The sequence below is a fragment of the Microtus ochrogaster genome, linkage group LG2 (assembly GCF_000317375.1).
Source record: "Microtus ochrogaster isolate Prairie Vole_2 linkage group LG2, MicOch1.0, whole genome shotgun sequence".
Taxonomy (NCBI): domain Eukaryota; kingdom Metazoa; phylum Chordata; class Mammalia; order Rodentia; family Cricetidae; genus Microtus; species Microtus ochrogaster.
In genome coordinates this window covers 25849455-25873469 of record NC_022028.1, presented here as the reverse complement: position 1 = coordinate 25873469, position 24015 = coordinate 25849455, and the positions used below count along the sequence as shown (strand labels likewise).

General features: G+C 44.3%; 1 protein-coding gene across 1 annotated transcript in view; it reads right to left on the bottom strand.

Moving 5' to 3' along the window:
* Tmem182 (transmembrane protein 182) overlaps positions 1-24015 on the bottom strand; it is a 39464-nt gene that overhangs the window by 3283 nt on the left and 12166 nt on the right. Inside the window, exon 4 of the mRNA XM_005359996.2 lies at positions 10500-10637. Within this exon, the coding sequence (XP_005360053.1) occupies positions 10500-10637 (138 nt within the window). The remainder of the gene's footprint in view (positions 1-10499; positions 10638-24015) is intronic.

The following is a 24015-nucleotide window of genomic DNA, read 5'->3' as shown; positions in this document are numbered from 1 at the left end:
AGAAAGAGCCAGGCGGTGGTGGCCCATGCCTTTAATCTCAGATGAAGCTGTTACTATAACTACCAGGCAAAAGCACATCAATGGCTTCTGATGACATCAATAGCTTTTGATGACATTGCTGGTTTCTGATGCGCTAGCCAGTAACTTGCTCCACACAAACTGTACACCCTGAAGGATTTGGACCAATCCTAGAACTTGGGGGCATTGGCTGTTGTCCAAAAGGTCAAATCAAGCATGACAGTTACAGTTATGGTCATTGACTTAGTGGATGGAATGAACAATTAGCATTGCCTGAAGTCACTGAAACAGAAAGCGCTTAGTTTGGCTCACAGTTTCAGAGGTTTTCCCCTGTGGCATCTGTGACTTTGGGGCCTTGAACAAGGAAAAACATCACAGTGGAAGCACCTGGCTGAGGACACTGTTTATTTGAGAAGGGCGATGAAGCGCAGAGAGAGGAAAAGGCCAGGGTCCCGATGTCTCTTCAACAGCATGTCACTACGACCTTGCTTTCTTCCACGAGGCCCTGTCTCCCAGAGGTCTACCACTGACAGGAGAGCAGTAGGCTGGTGGCTAACCCTTACATCACTTTATTTGGAGAAAACTCCAGATACAAATGATAATAAGTATAAGATGTTCGTATTTTGACTACTACATATCTGAAAGCTAACTGCATTTCTACTACTAAGGGCAGAAGTAGCAGCCCTGATAGAAGAGAGAAGCTTTTAAGAGCCCAGCTGTACAACACACTTAGCACATTCATTGTTGGCTTACAACACTGAGGGTGATGCACCACCACCAGGCCACCATGGACAGGAAGATTCTTTAGGATTAGACACGAAAGAAAGGTTTGTAACTATGTCTAAATGCACTGGTATCCAAGCTTAGACCTTCTCATAATGACCATCCCAGTCACAGATCAATGAGAAATCAACCAATGTTTCCTCTAATAAGAGGGGATTATCACACCATGATCTATATTGTAAGAGCATACACTGGCCCACAGGTGGGGCAACTATCAGTGAGTAATGACTGCATCAGAGAAACTGCAGAGACATAGTTGGTGAGCAAACTCTTGACAAGGCCTTACCTGAGATGGTGACAACAGTATGGCTGTACCATGTGTTAGCAGTGACTCTGCCTTCAAATACATTTCTACAGCAAATGTGTTAACAGTAGTCTCTGTTAGAATAAGGGTTTGGGCATTTGCATAATATACCTTGCCTGCTGAAAACAGTACAAATCTCCATGTTATTTGTTGATATGGTTTTGATCTTCCTTCTATCATGTTTTCAGATATTCTTATTAGAAAATGAAATTGCTTTTGTGAAAGAAACCAGTCACCCTATATATATCTTTCAAAGGCTGTTACTAGATTGTGAATGTTAAAAAGTGCATCGTGGGAAGTAATGTAGATGATTATTAACAAGAAATACTTATACTTAAACAATGCTGTTATTTGAAGAGAAAAATGCATCATGAAAACATTAAAAAAATTACTCATTTATTTCATTCCTTAATCTGTTCATTAATTGATGATACAGACCACTTAATTTATATGAAATCAGTTTACGCTTCTATCGTTCCTACGGGGCAAAATATTCCATACTCTGTACCCATTGAATTACAAATGGTAAGTGGGGATGGGAGATGAGGGCGAACCATGGGTGAAGGTATTCACACCATACCACGATGAGTTAACTGCTAATGAAGTAAGAGTTAGTCACAGGACCCTACAAGGTCTGTGCTCAAGAAGGGAGTCAGGTATATATAACTAAACTGATCAAACAAACAGATCATCGGTTCCAATTGGAGCTATATGAAAAGAGTAGAAAGCAAGGATGGTTCCTGTCATGTTGGAGTGAAACTGCAAGCGGAGTGAATTCACAGTCGTTAGCAGGTAGACGACAGAACTGAGAAGTGCGGGTGACACAATGACTGTTCCCACAGGCTCACACCTTCCGCAGAATGCTCACTACAGAGGAGCAGAGGGTAAACGTTGCTAAGGAAACCTGCCTAATGCCATGCTGTTCAAAATGCTCAAAGTTTTAACATCATCAGGGCTAGCTACGTCAAGGTGATGGCGGAGGGGTCACTGAATGGACGTGGTGCTGCATCAAAATGCAGAGCCTGTTCCATCCATGAAAGGGCAACAAATGCAACACCATTCCAAAAACCCATAGGCCTGTGCGCTTCGAAAAATTCCGAGGCTCTGAAAGTCAAAGAGCCAGCTCTGGTTTGATGGAGACTCGTGTGACATGAGTAAATAGATTCGTGGTCCAGGGTCAGATCCCTTGTTATGAAAGAAATGAGTGGGACAGCTACAAAAATGATAATGGGGGGAAGTGGGTGAAAGAACTCGCAATTGCTGTGTAACATTGAAGATGTCAACCAAAGAAATATGAAATGCCTTGAAGGGGAAAATGGGGCAAACCTGTGGCCATGTTGCTGGGAGAAATGTGGATGGAGAGGGGGGAAGCAACGTGTGGATCCATCAGAGAAGATGTCCACCCCTTTGGTAGGGCACTGTGGCTCTGTAGGAGCAATCACTCAGTGACCTGGTAGATACTGAGAGGAATGTCTCCACGGGACAACACTACTTACATGAACCCTCTATCTGTTTACAGTCTAGGGTTTATTTATAGAACGTGAATGCCAACAGGCTCAAGTAACAGAGGAGCCACATTTCAAACCCACTTACCATGCTGGCTTTAGTGGAATAGAAACCAAAGCTGATATCTAGGCAGTCATTTGTTTTTTTAAATAAAATGATTGTTAAATTATTAAATTAAATGTGGTTGTATATTGCAAAAGCCCAAATTTGTTTACAATTAATTTTTATGATACCTGTTTTCTAAGTTTCAAAATCAATTAATAGCTCCCAATAGGAAAAAAAAAGTCAAAGGATGGTCTCAAAGGCCATTAGTATTTATGGTCCTGCTGAACAATGGGTACGGAACTGAGCGACCTGAAAGATTCACTGAATCCCTCATAGACAGTGTGAACAAGTGTCATTTAAACCTACACATTTTAAATGGATCCTCTCACAAGGTTATTGGTGTCTCGCTGTGGCTTCATGTAGTCTTTAGAAGGCGAGCGGAACCCATCTAGAAGGATCTCATAGTCCCCTCATGTCAGCATGTTAAGTTTAACATTAGCATACTAAATATTATCATCTTAAGATGCCACAATATTGATAAGCCTGTTGTCATATGATGTAATGTGTGATGTCTCAGGTACCTGAAAAATGTCAGTGCCTGAGGCATCTATGCATTTCCACAACAGGGACTCGTGCAAGCTGACCCATCTCACAGTTAGTTCTACTGCCAAGTCCAACGCATCTATTTTATACTCTGTATGTTAGAAAAAAAGGAAAGGGGAAATCTGCCAACTATCCATTTGCTAAACAGTAATACTTCTCATTATATTCTAATGCACTTTCAAAGTAATTTCATGAATATTGCATTCATTAAAACCAAGACTGTCTTTCTGGGCAAACAAGCTAAATGTCCTTTAAAATATGTTAGATTGTGTTTTGTAATGATTGGTTGTTTCTTCTTTACACTAATAGACTACTGTTTTCTTTTAGACTCAAATGATGCTCTTTTTATGCATCCCGTATCAGACGTTTAAAACAACTAATGCGTTTTGTCCAGCATTCCTGAGTTTCCTCCGTTCGTTTTCTTAGACTTCTCCACTGCTGTTTCTGCCGTCTCTTGAGTCCATCCTAACGGCTCTTGCAGTTACAAACAATATCCTATTCTGTCTAACTGACGTTCGCCATTGCACACCCCGCCCTACCACTTTCCAAATACCTTAGCTGCCTCTTCCCTTTCCTTCTCTGGAGTCAGGACTTTATCTGGTTAGCTGATCCTACATACTACATACAGGGTTTCCCAAACACTTATCATAATTTTTAGCATTAAGCTAATTCATGTGTTCAAAACAATGAATGCCATTGAGAAACAGGAATTAACAGGGATTAACTCAGCTGCTGGTTTCTTGGTAGCTGCAGCCTTTTTTTTCCCTGCAGGCTTCTTCTGCTTCTTGACATCCACAGGCTTCTTTTTCTTCTGACTTTCTGCAGGCTTCTTGTCTGCAGTCCCCTTTTCTGATTTGGCTGCCAGTGCTGCTGCTGCCACCGCTGCCTCCAGTTTCTTCACCCGGAGTTTGTGATTCCTGGCCTGGCGAAGAATGGTATTCCTGCGCAGTCTTTGCATAAGGGTTTAGCTTCAAGATGATTCTCAGGTTCTTCAGTGGATTCTTCTTCAAGACTCTATGCTGAACCTTCTTGCGTGGTACTTGGAGGGCTCTTTGGATCTCTGGCCTTTTCAAGATTCTGCTAAGGTCTGTGTGCATCATCTTGTGCAGGGGAAGGTTATGGTTACTCTTATGCCAAGTGCCATACAACTCATCTAACTTCCGGAAAGCACGTTCCGTCCAAATGCAGATAATCTACGGACAATGACATCCTCACCTGAAAAGCCGAGTTTCATTCAACCCTAAGGGGGATTTTAATTCACAATCGCTGAGTTTCAGGATACGTTTGAAAGGCACGAGTCTGGATTCTGGCCCCCCTGGCTCTCATCACCATCACTGGCTGGAAAGCTTTCCCCCGCCGAGTAACCCTGAGCATGCGTCTCACTTCTGTTACTTCACTGGTAAAGTGGCGATCATATGAGATCACAGATAAGATAGAGGTCATGGGGAATGAGATGAGGCCCAGAACCCAGCAGTGTGCTGGGAACATGCTGTTCGTAAGAAACATTAGCTATCATCACCATTAACCTCATCACAGTCATCATCGTCGCCGTCATCACCATCGGCATCATCATCAGGTTTGTCATGAGTTTCCGCTAAGGGCTAGCAGATGTTGTACCTCGTGCTCTAGTATCAGAAAGTATCATGTGACCCTACTGTTTCAGAACTGATCTGGAAGCCGAAGAATCCACTCCTGGTTCCTTCCAGCTCTGAGCCGGTCTTTACCTCTAGTGTCTTTTCAGAACTGTCCAGCAGATGGCACCAGTCTCCCCAAAGCCTCCCTTTGGATTTTCGAAAACATAAACCAGTGCAGACTAGGAATCAACCATCTGAAGGATGTTTTCCCGCTCACATTTCCAGCTTGTTGAACCTCCCGCCCTCCCCAACAGCCCTCTCAGCAGAGGAAGGGAAATTCGCTGCAGTGCAGACTCCTAGCACAGGTTGATATGGGTGTCCCAGCAAGTCTACAGGAAAATGTGCTTCTCCCTACCTCACCCCATCTCCCGGGAGATCTTCACAAGAGGAAAAAGTACAAGAAGTTCAAAAGTTAGTGAGGAAACAAACACAGTATTCCTCGACCATTAACTGATGTTGTTTCTCAGCAAAGGGGCTGTTGAGGGGAAACCTGGAACTCTACAGGGTATCTGCGGAGAAATGAGATCTCTGACTGTCCAGAGTAGGCAGATGCAAGGGATACCCACGGCCTGGAAAGAAGAAGAAGGCATATGGAAACAAGCCTGATTCTAGACACGACACACTAGTTAAAGACCAGCGAAAGCCTTGCTATTTCACACATCTGCAGCCCCCCCCGAGATAAGTGATTCACTATAGAACGCAATGGTATGCGGCTTGAAACAAGTGGGGGTGCCTGAGCTGTCGTTCTCAGAACAGTGCCACTTTTCTGAAGCTATGGGAGGCATTATTTCAACTTGAAGTTCAAGGTTTTCCATCAAGAATCCTCCCAACTTAATATTGCACTGCCCTCTTAAGGGCTAGATGTGCCAGGACAGAAACTAAGCCACGACCTCAGCTGTCCCCAACGTGGACAGAGGAGAGCTCTGTGGTAGGCGGAGGTCCAGCTCCCTGAAGTACCACTTGTATTTCACCTCTTCTCACCAAAGCATCTGGAGTCTACTTGTAACATTTAAAAATATTTTTGAAATACAAATCTTTGCAGATTTCCACTTATAGGATTGGGCAAGAATGGCTTACTCTAGCTAACACACAGCTTTTGTGCAAAAGGTCAGACCCAGGATAGCAGACAGGGCAATTTGAAAAAAGCTTCCCCGCATGGCAATAGTATCATCCTCAGAAAGCACAGCTCAGCCCGGGCCCACATAACGGAACTGAAGGCACCATAAACACATCTCTCCGTGGAGCACAAAGGTGGCAAGGTCTTCATGGTCTCCTCGGAGCTCTGCTCTAGGAACATCCAAACTGTTGCTCTGAGGATGACCAACTAGAGGGTCACTTCTGCTCCAGGGCTGCACAGCAGATACATGTCAGTACACACGGTTTCTCCCAAGCCCACTTTCCACACCTGCCCCCAGCACAGCAGCATTTGGAGGGAAAAAGGAGCCCGGGCTGTAGAAACACTCCACTCCCCCATGGAAAGTGCAGCTTCTAGCTGGTAGGAAAGACAGTCTGAAAGTGACTTTAGCAAAGCCACCATAGCCATGTCTTTGTTCCCAACTGTTCTGCTCACACAGAGTCCCCTGTGCTTGTCAGACATATGCACTTCTCAGAGCCAGGAACTTTCATAAGACGGGCACTTGGGCAGCAGGTGCAGCTGGAGACTGTGACCCTTGCCTGCCTATCAGCCTTTCCTTCCTAATCCCTTCCTGCTCTGGGTCTCTGTCACCTCCTGCTCTGATGGGGGCCTCTCCACACACTTCTCTCCTGTTCTTTATAGGGAAGAGTATGGCCGGAACAAGGTGTGCACAGCATACCCTGTGTGAATCTTATGTTCAGTCTCAGCCAGAGGGGAAAAGAGCTTCTGTGTGAAAACACACCGGCTTCTGCTGGCTGTTTCTCCACGCACCCAGGAGAACATCTCCGGGGTGAGGTTGCTGTGAATGCTCCTGTCACATGCAGAGATAAATCTGATCTCAGAGAGAGCTTGGGAAGCTCTCGCAATAACCTTGATCTGTTGGAGGAAAAAAGGCCAGAACCCTGCTGTCTTTCAAGCCAGCCTTGCTGACACTACATTTCTAGAATGATTCACATCCCAACACTTTCTCACGGCAATTCTTCCAGAGCAGGAGGGGCCACAGCAAGCCGCTGAAGACTGGGATTCCAGCTATTTGTTCCACATAGTGGAAGATTTACATACTTCATGCCAGTTCACTCTGCACATGCCCCTGGTGAGCAATACTAGCCCAGGAAATATCTGTCCTGGAGCAAAAGTGCACTATGAGGTCAGAATGGGGGCAGAATAGGCAATTAGTACACAAAGTAAGCTCTGCCTCCATCTGCGTGCAGAAGCTAGATTCTCATAGCAGGCGCATCTCTTGCTTCATCCGTTCAAATCGCCCAATCATCCTTTGATTAACAAGATGGTGACACCCCAAGAGGCCAGCAGGAGTTTAAGCAGAACTTAGCTTCTTGCTACTCTACCAACTTTGTCTGCTTCTACCACAAGCATGAAAACTCAGCCAGTCAGCCAAGGCGCTACTCAGGACAAGGGAGGTTACTGTACAATGGCAAGAGAGCCCGCTTATTCTGACAAGCTGGTGAAACAGCTTGTGGTTTTAACTTTAAATGTATTTGTTTTTATTTTGTATGGATGATATTTTTCTTGCATGTACGTCTGTGTTACAGATGATTGTGAACAGCCATATGGGTGCTGGGAATCCAACCCAGGTCGTCGGGAACAGCAGCTAGTGCTGTTAACCAGCTGAGCCACATCTTCAGTTCCCGCCTTCTAGTTAGGATAGCTTACACCTCCTGCCTTTGCTATAGGCTGTCCATGTCTTGTCTTTCCATGTCTTGTTCATGCATAGCAATAGCTGCTCTGGTTACATTATGCTAGTGCTGGGGTTAGGACTACTCCTCTCTGTAATGTTCTCCATGTAACTAAATGTTTAGATCTCCGTGCCTGCTCATTCTAATTTCTCCTCCATGTTGATATGCAGAGAGAGGAAGACACTCATCTTCTCTTCATCAGAGACCTTCATCAGTTTTCTAAGGGTTTCTCAAGTATGTGTATCACTGAGGCATAGACTTGGGGCTACAGCAACCTGGCCGATACTACAGAGTTTGTTCAGAGCTGCACCTCCTCAGGAAACATATCTCCTGGCCTGCCCAGGAGAGGATCTGCCCAGGGTGAGGCTCCACCTGCTCTCTGAGCCCCGCCCTGACTTGACAGAATGTAGAGCATACCATGGACCAACCCTTTGCTCCCACTGACAGCTGCAACTTCAGTGTCCCTCTGCCAAGCACAGATGCCCCACAGGGGCTTCTGCTGATGACAAAGACCCTTTGTATGTGCACACACCGCAGAACTGCCGATTGGAATTTGTCTGTGCCCTTCCCTAAGATTTATCTGCCCAAATAAATAAAGTGCTCGGTCCTGTTTGTGGCATTGGAAAACTGGCCACTGTGCACGAGGACCAAGCTGCAGCTGTTCCTAAGTGCCTGGCAGAGGACAACAGTGGAGCAGAGCAAACAGGAGAGACTCAAGGAGGCAATGGTCAGACCGGCCCTAGAAAGAACGGGAATCTGGAAGCCTCAGTCTGTAGACTGATACTTCTTCAGTATTGAAACTTATGAAATCTAACCAAATAAAGTATTAGAAGCGAGACTCAGTGGGGTACTGGAAATGACAGCATATGGCACTGTGCACGCAACACCGTACAAGGAAAGCTTCCCTGGCTGACGAATCTGGGGAAGGAAAAGCAGTGCATGGTTCTCTGTAAGATGGCATGTGGCTGCGAAAGGAAAGTATTGTAAGATGGTGATGATAGACGGGGGTAAGGCTTTAATGCTCCTCTGTCAATGGTGTTCAAGGCTAATCCTTGAGTTGTTGACTCAACTTGGTCTATGAGCAATCATGGACCAACTCAAGTTGGTCCATGATTGCTCATAGACCGCATTTGGCGGTAGAAATGTCTAGTGGAGAGTTAACGTTAGTTGTCTCTGAACACGTGACTTTGCCTGTCCCAAATGATACGATGAACTGTGACGCTCTGTTTCATGCAATGTTACTTCCTGTTCCTGCAAGATCATGCATACAGGATTTACAATTGTGCCATCAAGGAAGTTAAGAGTCCACGGATCTATTGCCGGAAACACCTACTTCAGTAGCTTCCAGGATAGACATGGTACCAGCTTGAAGGAAGATGGTATTTCATTTTTAAAATCTCCTCCAAAAAGCATGTGATGTCCTTTACATAAAACACCCCAAAAAGCAAATACGTAGAAACAGGTAGGAGGTTAGTAATTTCCTGTAGAGGGGAGAAAGAGGGACGATGGGGTTCCTTTGCAATATGATTAAAATATTCTGAAATCACATGGCTCTGATGTTTGTACAAGTTCATGATTGTACTAAAAATTCCACTGAATTGCACAATTAAAAATGGTACAATGAGTGGTATGTGGGTTATACCTTAGTAAAGATGGGGAAAGACTAAATGGGCATGAACTCTAGCAGATGCATCCATCTCAAGGAAGGCATCAGAACAGAACCAGTTAAACAGGCTGCTCCTCGGAGTGATGCTGCTTTAGGAGAGGAGCCATATGTGATCATTATCTTGATTAGGAAGCGCTAAACACTGTGTTATATAAAAAGGGTATTGCTAACGGGTCACTGGTTGAAACTGGAAAGACAGCACCATGTGCTGTCATACAATGGTCCTAAAGACAGTGAAGTGTCCACCAGTGCTTTTCCTGTAACCTTCACTATGGTCTCACCTAGAAACACTCCATTCTCAGGATGTCACAGGAGAGCACAGTATGGTGAGTTTGATAAGTCACGCTCAAGTTTGTCTGTCCCATTGTATTTGTGGTGGCTGTTTTGTTTATTTTGAGTTTTTGTTTTTGTTAGCTTGACATAAGCTAGTTACCTGAGAAAAGAAAACCAGAATTGATAAAATTGGCCTATATGTCAGTCTGTGAGGCATTTTCTTAACTAGTGCTTGGTAGGGAGGAGGGCCCTGCCCAGCATGAATGGTGATAACTCTTTACCTGGGTGTTACAAGCAAACAGGCTGAGCAAACAGTCAGCAGCTCTCGTCCATGGTCTCCACTTCAGTTCCTACCTTGACTTCCTGCCCTGACCTCCTTCAATGTTGATTTTCCATGTGAAAGTATAAGTGAAATAATTTTCTTTCCTTCCCAAGTTGCTTCTAGTCATGGTGTTTTGTCACAGCAACGAGAAACTTAACTAAGACACCACCTACCCTCTAGAAATTTGCCATTGTCAATATCAGCCTTCCATTTGTATGTTATGGGATGGGTATAGAAGATACGTTACAGAAAAACTGTAGACTATATCCCTTACAGCAGGGCAATTCATTAGCTTTGGTGCTTAAATTTGTCTACCAGGGATTCAATAGGCAAAGGCTGCCAGCTCATGGAAATGGGAAGGCTATAGAAAGTGGCCAGCACACAGTGAAGAATTATGGTATCTGAACATCACTGTATTACCATTCATAAAAGTCTGAACTCTGGACCTATGTCTAAAACTGACGGTGGGAATACAGAGCACCTGGCTAGAACTCAGGCTTTGGGTGCTGCACCTACCTGCGGCAATGTAGGAGCCTCCTCCAGCTTTATAGAGAAAGTGGCTGGCAAAGGGGGCCGCACAGATGATGAGAAAACTCGCAGTCAAGGCGGCCACTACCCCCAGAAGCAGCAGGACTGCCCAGAAGCCGCGGTAAACTGGAAACCAGAAACAAAGGAAGACAAGGTTAGAACTCAGTGGAGCAGGCTGTCCCGCAGGGGAGTTTGATCTTCACTAGTCTAATGTCAAACCGGTATGGCTGTGCACAGAGTCTCACCCAGGGGACCAGAGTGACCTTGAACGGCAATCCTCAGCAGGAAACCAGGCTCTGCCGTGCCCCTCTTGATACACGTCAGTAATGCTTCTTGTTCAGCATTTGTACGACGCAAATTCTAAATGTGCCACAGGAACTCATTTCTCTGGCCTCGTTTTCCACTTAGGAAGTAGAAATACTTAAGGCTCTGCCCGGTGTGATCACAGATCAGCGATTCACACCAGCCATCCAAGGGCCACACAAAAGGGCTGCACGCAACCCTGTGACGCATAAACACTGCCTCGCCTCACTAAGGTGGTATTTGTACAATGATGAGCCTCTGGTAACCCTAACCAAAAACACAAAACAAACCAAAACCTGACTTCTATTTAGACTGCGGCTCTCATGGAAACTATTCTTATGATAATAAAAGTTACATCATTAAGAAAAATTATATCAGAAAAAAAGAAACTTCATATCAATCAGACTTGTATGGAATGTGGCTCTTAGTAAATATTTGTATTACAGGGAGAAAGTGTCCATGTGAAGTTGTGTAGGAGTCTTTTCCTCAAGGACAGGCAGGGCGGAGGTACCACGTGCAGCCAGTGATTAATGGCCCGTGGGTCTGGTGATTTACAGTAATCAAATGAAAAGGCATCCTAATGATCATTTCTGAGCTGGCTAATTACCAATCTATTAAACAAATCCATCATTTCCCTAAGGCAAAAATGCTAAAGCAAGTTCTCTTCAGTGCAAATGGGGGTGATCTCAGGGAGACATATTAGTCAAATTACGATTTTCTTAAGGAAAACATAGAATCTTTATTGGGAAATAAAACGCATGTTTCTCAACCCTGCCTGAAAGAAATAAGAATGTCAATCAAGTGGAATCTGAAGAAACAAAGGGCATGATAACAGAAAGCTGAAAAGAGAGGCCATCACAGTTTGGTGGGAGGAAAGGCTGCTGTTGGTTGGGAGTGGCTAAGCTCTGATTGCAGGGGTGAAAATGTTAGCTTTCCTCTGCCTTTTCAATGCTGACCTCTTGGCCATAGCTTTCAGGCCCGCTGTGATATATATCTTGTAACTGGAGTCAGGATGGCAAAATGTTCAGTAGTCAAGAAACACAATTCTTCCCTTCATTCTAGAAGATCTGCATTAAAACCCATCAGTCCTGATTGAACCTAATCATGCTCTCTCTAATGTTCCTATTCGTATCTATATATTCCCTTTTGTGTGGCATCTTTAGCTTTCATTGGGAGAGCACTCTGCTGTGATTCAGAGAGCAAAAGAGTCACCACCTCATTAGAGACTGTCTAGTTTGTTAACAAGGCTGTAGGCTACTCATAATGGCTCCCTGCTGTTCATACATACCAGAAAGAGCATCAGCCACTGCACCCTCAAATCTCAACAAACCCCAAGTTACACACACCTTGTAGAACTAGAGACAGGTTCCAAACTGCAATAAGTAGGATTCATAAGAAAATATTTATTAAGAATTTGTTAGGAAGGAATCATAAAAATTAACCCAAAGAACAGGGCAGTGAAGATCACTAAACATGGACAATTGATTCTGCATAGTAGTATGTGTTCATGTGGGAGTATAGACATGTGTGTCTGTGTGTGTGCATGAGTATCTGGGTATGTATGCTTGTGAGTATGCATGAACTCATGGGTGTATCTGTGCAGATATGTAAGTTACCACAGTCAGGAATATAACAGCACAATTAGCATAAATTCTGAATACCTATGTAAAGAGAAAAACAAATTTCCAGGTACTTATTTTCCACTACGAATACAATAAAAACGCACTAACACCTCATTAACATAAATGATGGTTGGCAAAATCAGCCCCAAGCTTTAATTGTGAGTTGTTTTAGAGTAAATTCCATTCCAAGCATTCACACCCATCAGAAACCCCCAAGAATGGCCCCGAGGTTGCTGATAACCAGAAACCACCTGATTTCTGAATGCTGAAGGCTGCCTACAACAAAGTAAGACCCAATCCTTTCATTCACAAGTTCATGAAACCTGGGGAAGTAGACTCATGTAACACAGTGATAAGTGCTTCCATGGAGGCAGGCTTTACTGTGTACCACAGTGTCATTTCAAAGCTGGGCAACATCAAGAGAAAACACACCGGGGTTTGGCCTTAATGTTTGCCTTGCCGTTTCAGGAAGTATCATTTGGGGGCCAGGGCTCATTCTAACTGGAGGAGGGGAGAATTCCAAAGGAGTTGTAGGAGGGATCATCTCGCACAGATGCTGTTCTGGTAGAATAAGAAAATGAGGGAACAGAAAGGGTGGTAAAACGTTTATGACATTCCAAAGACTTGGGCCTATATCTTTCCAGGGCTAGAGAGTCCCTAAAAATCACTCATCAATTATCAAAGAAATTGGTACTGAAATACAACCATCTTTGAACTAAAAGGAAAAAATGACAGAACAAGTTATTGTAGCACTACAAGTGGGGGTTCATGAGGGGCTGCCCTACAGCTGAACCATGGGAGTAGCAATGAATTAGACAGTGATATTACTGTGGTACTGGTAATGAGAAACCAGCAAGAAAAATGAACGTCCTCGTTATCTTTTACACATACACACACACACACAGTTAATCCTGTCAAGTTACAGTATCTTCTTGACATTTTATAATTTAGATAATGAAACTTCTTTTGTCCAAAGGACGGAGGGAGAAGTAAATCCAAATGACCACAATCTCAGCTCTTTAGTGTTTCTTGCACACACCTATTCAGTTAGAAATATTTTATCTGTAGCTCACAGATATCCGGTACACACTCTTCAAACCTTGCCTTATTATCTCAGAGAGACACAGGGCTAGTCCAGTGAGACCTGTTCCCCAGAACTTCTGGAGCTTAAATGCTGCCACCAAAGTCAAAACAAATCCCATAGCTCCACCTCCCTCCAGCACAAACAAGTACTCAACATGTGTTGCCGCAGCCTAAGGCAAGATGCTTGTCCTGTAGGCTAGTAATCCTGTCCTTGAACAGCTTGTCTTGGCAGGGACAAACAGGACTAAAAATACAGGAGCGTCTGCCCCAAGGCGGGAGGACAGTCTGTACAACGTGTCCACATCTGTGGACTGACCCAGCTTAAGCCGCCACTCTTCACTATCAATGGACTATCCCAGGACCAAAGATGCAGCGAGAAACCTGGTGAAATTATTTACTGCCCTACTGTGAAGCTAGCCAAAGTGCCAAAGAGTGGGCACGCTGGCAGGAGGGGCAGGGCTTCCCCTTCATTCTGGCTCAGGGAAGATTGTGTTTCTTCCAGAAGGGTAGAGAGTATTCAGGTGTGAATGCATTCATTCCTACTATCCCACCAATGCCTCCTAAGGAGACTGAGGGTGGAAACGGAGCCTTCTCTGATGCTGGGACAGAGGGCTTTGCAGTGCTGGAGACAGTAACAGCAGTAGCTACAATCATGGGAATGTCTGGTCCCCAACTTACAATGGTCCCACTTGAAATTTCCCTAATTTAACCAGGTGCTAAATCCTCTGCCATTAATATATACCAGAATCTGAACTGATCCTTCCCTAGGCGAGTGCTATGGATTATCTCTAGTGATTGTATGAAGCCTGAGCCAGCTATAGTTCCCTATCTGGTCTGTTGTCACAGAGAGAAATCAACCAGTAACTACAGCTGGCCACATTTCTGAACTACGATGGTGAGCAGGCTAGTATATTTCATTGACTTTCAACATATGTTGGCCTCATTAGTACAGCTCCTTGTAAGTCAAGGAGCGTCTGGGATACTACAGTAGAGCTTGGTAGCAGCAGCATCCAGAGATCTGTCATCCAGGGCAGGGAAGAATGAGACAGTGTGTACAAAGTCCTCTGATGTCCAATCCAAGAGACCACGTGAGTGGCCTGGACTTACCCTTCCGCTCAAAGGAGGGGCAGTGTTTTCTTCAGGCTTCAAGGACTTTGCAAAGCTCTCTCTAGTCAACAGTGTTCCTCCTTGTGATGGACTGCACGTCTCTGTCTTTCCTGTCCCTTACCCATGTGCTGAAGAAGGTCTAAGGTCTAAGCCCAGATCCAGGGAGAGATCATTGGAAGATAAGGGGCCTTCGGAAAGGAAACGGGTTTGGATGCGATCATAAGGTTGGGGTCTTCTAATGGAGTCGGTGGCTTTATAGAATGAGGAAAATATAGTTGGTCCCTCTCTGTCAAGCAAGGACAGTATAAGAAGACAGTCAACCATAAGAGCTCTCTCTGGAACCCAGCCACACCTCATCCTGACTCCCTCCCTCCACAACAGCAGCAACAAACAATCCCCTGCTTCTTCAGCCACCTGGGCTATCGTGCTTGTTATGGCAGCTGACTGAAGGCACTACCTACCCCCTAGAATCTGACCACCACCCTTCTCTCTTTGAAGAGACACAGCAAGTTACGCCCTGGCCTGTTTATAAAACCAATGAGTAGGCCAAGAAGGGAAGTAGACAGATTCAACAGATGGAATGCCCGTTCTCAGTCACAAACCTCATGACCCATGACTCAACTTCCTGGCCTCTCCTTGTCTGCTTCCTTCCTTAATGTGTGACAATAGTGTTTCCTATTTTCTGGCGCTGTAACCTGAAGCAGAACACCTGACCGAGGGCTCACTAATGTTCTTGACATATGCCTGTCTCTAGAATGAATACTCTGCCCTCCAGTATCTCTGTGAGGACACTCTCTCCCACCGCTACACAGTGAACTCCTTCCAGAACCAACACTGGACTCTCTCATCCTTCTAACTCAAGCGGAAGCTTTGGCTTGACATGAAATAGATGCTCAATAAAATATGAATGAGTAAGTGATCATTAGCTCTTCAGCTCGTCTTCATTGCAGTCTCAAGATTAATGGGATATGCAGTGCTCATGGAATAGAGTGAAGTTAATTAGTTCAAAGGGAAATAAATCTACTGTCTAGACTTCTTTGTCACAGTGACTGAATTTGCACTGTGATGAAAGAGTCATGTAGAGGAATAGCTGAGGGCTCAAGAGAACAGATGCTAACACCTGGGTCTTAAGGCCATGGCTTCTGTCTCCACATTTCCTTGTCTCCACACACAGCAGTGCGTTACTATAAATCCAGGGCATGGAGCTTTCTAGGACCTCCTGCCATGATTCCTGCCCCACTCTGAATGCCTAAGGCAGGCCAAGTTTCCCACTTATCTGACTGATCTCCTTTTCATTCAACAAACAAAAAGTATCTGATTGACATTTAAGAAGACCCCGTGGCCTTAACAGCAAGCCATGAAAGAAATGTTTATAAAACTACTTTACTCCACATTTTTTTAAACACAAAATGGTAATCTCCTTGCATCGAACTGTTGAGCAGATCCTACCAGCAGAGGATCAGTATGGAGGACCCTATTCTAAGAGTCCTGGGATCTTGGCATCCTGATTTTCCTCCTCCAGATGACTTGATTCTGTAAATCTCTAACATCCTGAAAATCACATCTTTTTAGGCAATGTTGAAGCCCTCCATTAAGGAACGCTATTATAAATAAATAATTTTCTTCTTGGTATCTGACTCAAAGGTGTTTCTACTGTACAAAGGGAAAATACTTTAAGAATTACACGGTGTTAAAATGCTTTGCTGTTTTCTTCTATGTGTGTCATAAGATACACAACAAAAGGAGTAATCAGCCGCTCAATGGAATCCCATTTTTTCAGTCACCAAATTTAAATTCTATCGTATGTCAGCTGCTGTGGCAGGTAATCAATTACTGGCGTTGCATTGTATCATTGAAAATGCAGAAAATGTAGAGAAATGCTCAACAAGATGGCAATCGGTGATCAGCTGTGCCAAGGTTAGGGGTGACAGGTTGTTGGTACATCACACAGATTCTAGAAAGGGGGCCCCATCTTAGCACATTGCTCAAGGCTTCTTGGGGAAAGTGGGTTTGAGGGAGGAGAGGGCAGAAACGGCCAGGAAGAAAGGCAGTCCTGAGACAGCAGAAACAAGGGAGATGGGAACAGAGGGGAGAATAGAGCGGTTCCTGCCAGTGGCTTTGGTATAAAAGTGCAGGACACTGGCAAGTTTGAAGCTAGGGAAAGGTTTCAGTGGGGGGAGGGGACAAGAGATACTTAATGATGCTCCTGATATCGTATATTAATTTTTATAAGTAACAGTTCTTTCTCAAGTTTTATGATTTTCCTTCCAGAAAAGATTTTTAAAATAAAAATAAAAATCATGAATTGACTCTCTAAATCCTATCTACAGAGCCCCTTAATGCACTGTTGTCAAAACCCTCAAGGAAACAGTTTGGTTTTACATCAGAAAAATAAATAAGAGAAAGGCAAAACCTCACATCCTCTTTGCCTTTTATAGAACTTTATTCCCTTGGAGGTTAAGAATTTTGAGATAGGCACCAAAACCTGACGGTACTTCACAGAAATGAGATTGTGTCATGGAGAAAGTGAGATGAGCCAAAGGCATTCCCAAGGAGCCGAAGCTGAAGAGGAAGGACCACAGATTCCCAGAAGTAAAAGCACAAGCAGGCGAGGCATTGGCTGCTGAGGTGGCCTTCTGCCAGCACCTGTGGCATGCGTCCACCAGCTGATATTCCTGAAAGAGGCGGGTCACTGCAGAAACAGGAGTGGGGGGTTTGGCTGTGAGCCATGTGTGCAAGGAAAGGTGACAGAAGACAAGTGGCCCCTAGAACAAACATGACAGTTGGGACATCTGGGACATCCGCGTCTACTCTGTGGCCAACTTTCTTACAGTGTGTACACACGGTGAATGGGTCTGGTGTAGTAGGAGCTTCGGGCTGCGTTCCGCCACCCAGTTCCCACCTGCGGCTAGCTTTACCCAAAATAACAACACACAAATTGTATTCTTTTAAACATTGCCTGGCCCATTAGTTTCAACCTCTTAACCCATTTCTAATAATCTATGTAGCACCACGAGGTGCGCTTATCAGGAAGATTCTAGCCTACGTCCATCCTGGGTCAGAGTTTATTGCGTCTACCTCAGAGAGCAGAGCTATCGCGTCTGCCTGGGAGAGGGGAGCATGGCGTCTCTGAGCTCATTTCCTCTTCCTCCCAGCATTCTGTTCTGTTTACTCCACCCCCCTATGTTCTAACCTATCAGGGCAAGCAGTTTCTTTATTTAATTAACCAATGACCTTCCTCCATTAGTCTGGGGTGTGTCATCCTAATATATAGGGTTCTGGTAAGTTGTTCATTTTTTAAAAAAGGGACTAAGAGAGCAGCACCTGCCACTGTGGGGGACTCTGTGAAATTTCCCTGTCTGTTAAATGTGTGCAGCCACCAAGGAGCAAAGTCATTTACTAGAATTTTCATTGCTCTGAGCTCTTACAACAAGAAGAAATCATAGATCTGGCCTTGTACTTGGATAGAGTGTATTCATATACAGTAGCTCTGTATTTAGGTCCCACCAACATTTGTAATTCGGTGTCTACTATGCAGGCTCAGCCAACTTTTGTTCCCAGCTATGGGATGCTTCTCCAACCATTGGAATTGTCTAAAAACCATCTACTTCTCCTCCCCTGGAATTCACCTTGATCCCCCATTCTCTCGTCCTTTGCAGAGGAAGCATATGGAAATTTCTAAATCTTGCCGGGCTTGTGGGGAATTGCCCATTTTGCTCGCTCCCTTTTATCCATGTGCTCAATATTGACATCTTTTCTTCCACTTAATCTTTGGTCAGTCCATATCAGCAAACCTTCAAGGGGCCAAAGAAAGGCTTCGCTGTGACCCCTGCAGTGAACGTGCAGATTCACACTTGCTCCACTGAGTAAGAGGCATGCTCCTGGACTTCAAAGTCAGCACTTACGAACCTCAATCAGAAGAACCTGCCAGGGATCTATCTGCCCCCTTTCCTGATGCTACTTGTCACGCGCTCTTCAGAAGTCAGCCTCCCTGGTCTCCTGTTTCTTCTCATAAAGAGGTTGAAGCAGCACCCTCAGCGGTCACTCCCAGCTGTTCTCTATTGAGTCCCAGCAAGGTCACTGTCAACACACCCGTTTGTAAAGATCTGTATGCACAGAATCCCCAAATCTCTACCGGAAAGAAGCAGCTGTCTCCAACTGCCCATCTGTACTGAGGAAACCACTGCAGAGATCCAGCCCAGGGCTCCCCCAGCTTCTCCCTGCACTTTTGCAGGGGAGCTTGCCTAACGCACTCAGCTGCTGCAAAAGGACACGGTCTTGGAAGGCTTCCTTCCCTAGCTGCTGGACAACAGGAGCTGTTCGAGCAAACACTCTCTGACAGTGGGACAACTGTTGCTGCTCTGGAGACAAATTAACAAGCTGACTTCCAAAAATATCCCGCAGGCCAGGGACAGCACTAAAGCAAAAGACTGGATGCAGACACAGCCTTTGCCATGGACGGACTTGAAAGGCAAGGACTTGAAAAATGCTTGAAAACCCACTCTAGATAAGGCAAGGCCATTATTAAATACATGTTTTTATATCTCAGCTTCATTTTCCTCTCAGCGCCCCCAAACTAACTGTGAAGACAGAGAGACCCTGACTCACCACCCCAAAACTAAGAGGGAAAACTTGAGACCTTCTTGAATCTTCTAAATGAATTAGCATGTTTTGTTTGAAAGTTTACGTCAGTATGAGGAACACACCAATGGTCTTCCTTACAATGCTATAGAAAACTGAAGTTTCCTATTTTTTGAGCCACACCCACAATGAAGTTTCTAAAGATACCTCAGACTGTGGAGAGTTAGAATACACAGATGGGTAGCCAAATCTTCCATGGACTTTCCATAGTAGCCATACATTGCCTGCCTCTGTATCTAATCTAACACTCTCTCTACTATTATGTAAAAGCCATTTTTAATATATACATTTAGCAGATCATTAGTTTTCACCAATCCAAAGGTTAACAATGTCACTATTATTATCTGGAACCTGAATTCTTCTATAACCTTATTATCCAATGTCCTGTTGATCTATTTGATAAGTGCCTTGATTTATTACTTTCTTTAGTTCTATAAATGTGCATGCAATCCCCTTCTAGGGTATAACACAGTGTCCAGAACAAGCTGAATCTATGTTCTTCAGCCACTTTCATTCATTCTTGGAACAAAGTTACCTATTACCTAATCTTTTGGGAAGTAGAACTTGTTTGTGTAGGTATTGGCTATGAAGCAAGTAACGGGAATGGAAGAAGTTAATAATTCAGCAACATCACTGGATGGAAAAATTTAATCCTTATTTCTTTGGTTTCCAAATGGCTGTTTCAAGTGCTACCTCAAGGCAATCAAGCCTCATATGCAACACACAGAGGCACAGCAGGTGGGCTGGCATGAGCATTGCATGGAATGTTAGCTCCATGCTTTTTCCTTGTTCCCACTGCTCTATAGAATTATAATTGGAAAGGAAACAGAGGTCTTTAATCCCACCCAGCTCTTGGGAGGCAGAGGCAGACAGATCTTTGGGAGTTAGAGGCCAGCTTGGTCTACAGAGTGAGTTCCAGGACAGATGGGGCTCCACAAAGAAACCCTGTCTTGAAAAACAAATTATAAAAAAAAAAGCAAGAAAGTTTTAAAACTAAAAACTAAAAACTTGTTGTGGTGACTTTTTATACATTACCAGTGCTAACAGGCTTCTATAAGCAGATCAAATAAAGAAGAGCTTAAGTGACTGACTACTAAAAAAGTCAGACGGTGTCACTTTGACGGTTTTCGCTTTCGGCATTTTTGCTAATTTCACAGGGTCGAGTTTCTAACGTTGGCCCTGGAATCCCAGCAGTACTCATGGTTATTATCTTTTGTGAAACTACAATAAGGACTTAGAGGCTCGAGGGCCATTCCTTATAAAAAACACTAACTCTTCATTGGAGCCAAGTGACCCACAATGGGCAGCAATGCTTTTCTGCCTCCACTTTGTGTCTGTCTCTTTTGCCGCCTTAGACTCCGAGGCAGAGTCCTGCGCACCTAGGTATATAGGCATGTTAGCCACCTAAGGAGCGTGCATTAAGGATGCTAATCCTCTACCTTCAAGGCCAATAAGAATAAGTTATTTCCAAAACTCGATGGTTCATTATAATCAACAGTTTCAATTGCCAGTTTTCTGATGTCCTGATCCAGATCATGGGCAGTATGCAGAGCCTCCAGTGATTGCCCTGAACCTGGAAACCAGGCATCTCCATCCTGCCTGGCTGGCTGGTTCTTTTCTTTGAGTAATAATTCTGTCCTACAGTCACTAAAATTGATAGATAAATATCCTGTAACAAATCAAAACTCCTCACCAGGTAGCTGTGACTTTCTTACTGAAGCAAGCCACCCTCTGCCCCACCCTGGCATCACAATCAGGCAGACTGTTGTCTAACCAAGATTACCAGTTCTGCCAGCCCCTGACCCTCCCAACATCATCCTAGGACTTGGTTAGTCCTTCAGAAAGATGGGCTTCATCATGACTCTTCTGCTTTTCTCCTACACTGAGAAACTACCTTTCTGTCTTCATCATCTTCTCCATTGGCCTTTGGGGACTCGGTGGCTGTTGGTGGCTCATTAGAACCGCCAGAACTGGGTCTCTGGGCTAAGAGTCCAGTTAGAATAGTGGGCCTGACTAAGAGAAATACAAGTGGTAAGGCATTTCACTAAACAGTCTTTGCTGTTGCCCACAAGAAGCTAAGCTCCACGGTGCCCACTGTCAGTTCCCTGGGCTGGTCCCTGCTCCTCACTCTGATTTCATCAATGGAACATCTTGGGGTTGTCCCTGCACTGACCTGTCCCTCTGTCCTCATTTTACAAAGAGCTTCCTCTTATTTTGAAACTTTAAAGCTACCTCCATAGAGTGATTGCTAAATAGGCATTTCCTGCCTTCAACCCCAGACTCCAATCCCAAAGCTGACATAACACTCATTTAGCATGCTCAAATGCTTGCAAAGCCTGCCCAGCCTTCCTCATCTCCAGCACTTGTATCTCCACCTTCCTAGTTGCTAAGGACAAAAAAGAGTTATCATCATTCAGTGTCCTTTCTGTCACAGCCCACATCTAATCCATCAGTAAATCCTGCCAGCTGTCTCCACACAATATAACCAACTAGAGAGACCTTCTGGCTCCAGGAAGATGAGTAAACACACTTGTTTCATTCTTTCTGCCAAGCACAACTAAACAGCCTGGATATCACACATGAAATGAGTGTTAGAAAGACACACAAAGTTAGACAGCAGAAAGCAAGCAAGCTAGGGACCTTTGGATTCAAGGAACAGCACAGTGATGGGTCGCCAGGGCTTTCTCGTTGTCCTGTGTGTCCAAGAATTGGAATTAAGAAGGAGCACAGATAGGTGAAAAATGAAAAGACTAGACAATCAATTGTGCATCTCATCCAAAACAGGCCTTTGACTCTGGCCAAATGCGAGAGGAAAAGCAGAGAAGCTCAAGAAGCACTTCCACCAAACAGCATGGGAGAGAGGTTATCTTAGCTCATCCACTCAGTGTCTGAGAAGTCTGGGCATTTATGCCCTCCAAATGGCAGTGAGAGCACCCTGCATAATAACAGTGGAGAGCATGTGGGGTGCCAGGACTTCTCACCATCAGAAGCAGAGATGAAGCCGAACCTTTCCTCCCAGGATGGAGTTAGAAGAGGCTCCTGGAGAGACAGAGCATTCACCATCCTGCTCCCACTTTTCCCAAGCTCTACCCTTGTGTGTGAAGGCTATGGATGGCATTGTAATGTGGCCTAATCCAGCCAGGCCAGCATCGGAGGAAGCAAACGTGAGCCCAGACCCTCACTATCTGTCATTGGAAAAAGGCTCATACACATACAGCTGTCATAGGTTATGGAGGGAGACGCTTAGAGCCAACTCCATGAGTAGTATCAAGAAAACCTGACTTAAGTTACAATTTTAAACAGGTCCATGATTATATAATAGCCCAATCACTAATTGATTCAGTTCCTACTTAAACATCTTCAGTAAAGCGACGATCAGGGAAATTGTGACATTAATAAAAAGCAGAGTCCTCAGACACCAAAGCCACAGTGCAGAGGCTTGTTATCTGATGACGGCTTTGAAGCTGTTGTTATGGAAACACTTCAGGAACAAATTTGAAAATCCCCGAACCAAATAAAAACTGGAAGGTACAATGAGCATTTTTAAATGAAAACTGAGTTATCTCAAATAACTGAAACAAGAACAACTAACACATGTGTTAAATATCAGGAGGAAGAGAGGAAAGGAAACACACTTTGAATGCAGAAACAGAAATCCTCCTATCTGCACAAGACTGGAGATAGACTTACAAAGATGATCAGAGACTAAAAGAGCTGTAGAATTTTGACAAAACATGAAGGATGCATGTCTTCTGTGTCTCGAAGGTCAAATGAAACAAGACCAGGGTGAAAAAGACATCCAAAGAAATGATTGCTGAATGTTTCAAAGTCACCAGAAGATATAAATGTATAGATCAAAGTAGCCAGGCTAAGCCCAAGCAGCATAAAGCCAAAGAGATTCACAGAGAAACTGAACAGCAGCAGCAAATATATCAAACTTCTGGCGCTTGGCAGGAGGCAAAGAAAAGCATACCCAAACCGTTAAGGAGGATAGCTCCTTACACAGCCAGAAAAATGGCAGCACTGAATTTATCACAGGTAAGAGGGCCTGGAGCACTGGGCATGTCCTTCAAACCCTGAAAGGTAAGAGCTTCAGACTTAACACCCAGAATGAGGAGAGCATTAGACAATGAGAGAGACACCACAACACTATCAGATAACTAAAAATAGTAAAATCTCTCACCAGCAGAATTGCTTAAAAACACAAAGGGAACCTTCTAAATAAAAATAAAACAACAGTGCTCTACCCCCCCCCAAAAAAGACCAATCATAAAAATATGAACAAGTACAATACCTATTATTTCTCCTCTTGAGTTTTCTAAGTCATGTTTGATGATAAATAATTTTTAAAGTAACTTATTGCCTGTGACTCTTAGTATATGTGAAACTTGAGAGACAACTGTCATTGCCATCTATGACTGTTGTAATAAAAGCGGCGGGCCGCTTCCCACCACCCGGCTAGCTTTACCAGAAATAATTACAAGAAAACTGTATTCTTTTAAACACTGCTTGGCCCATTTCTATCTAGCCTCTTTTAGGCTAACTCTCGCACCTGGACTAGCCAATTTCTAATAAGGTATGTAGCACCCCAAGGTGTGCTTAACGGGAAGATTCTAGCCTATGTCCATCCTGGGTTGGAGCTTCATCGCGAGTGCCTCAGAGAGCAGAGCTATCATGTCTACCCAGGAGAGGGGAGCATGGTGTCTCTGCTCCAGAGAGCAGAGCTGTCGAGTCTGAGCTCACTTCCT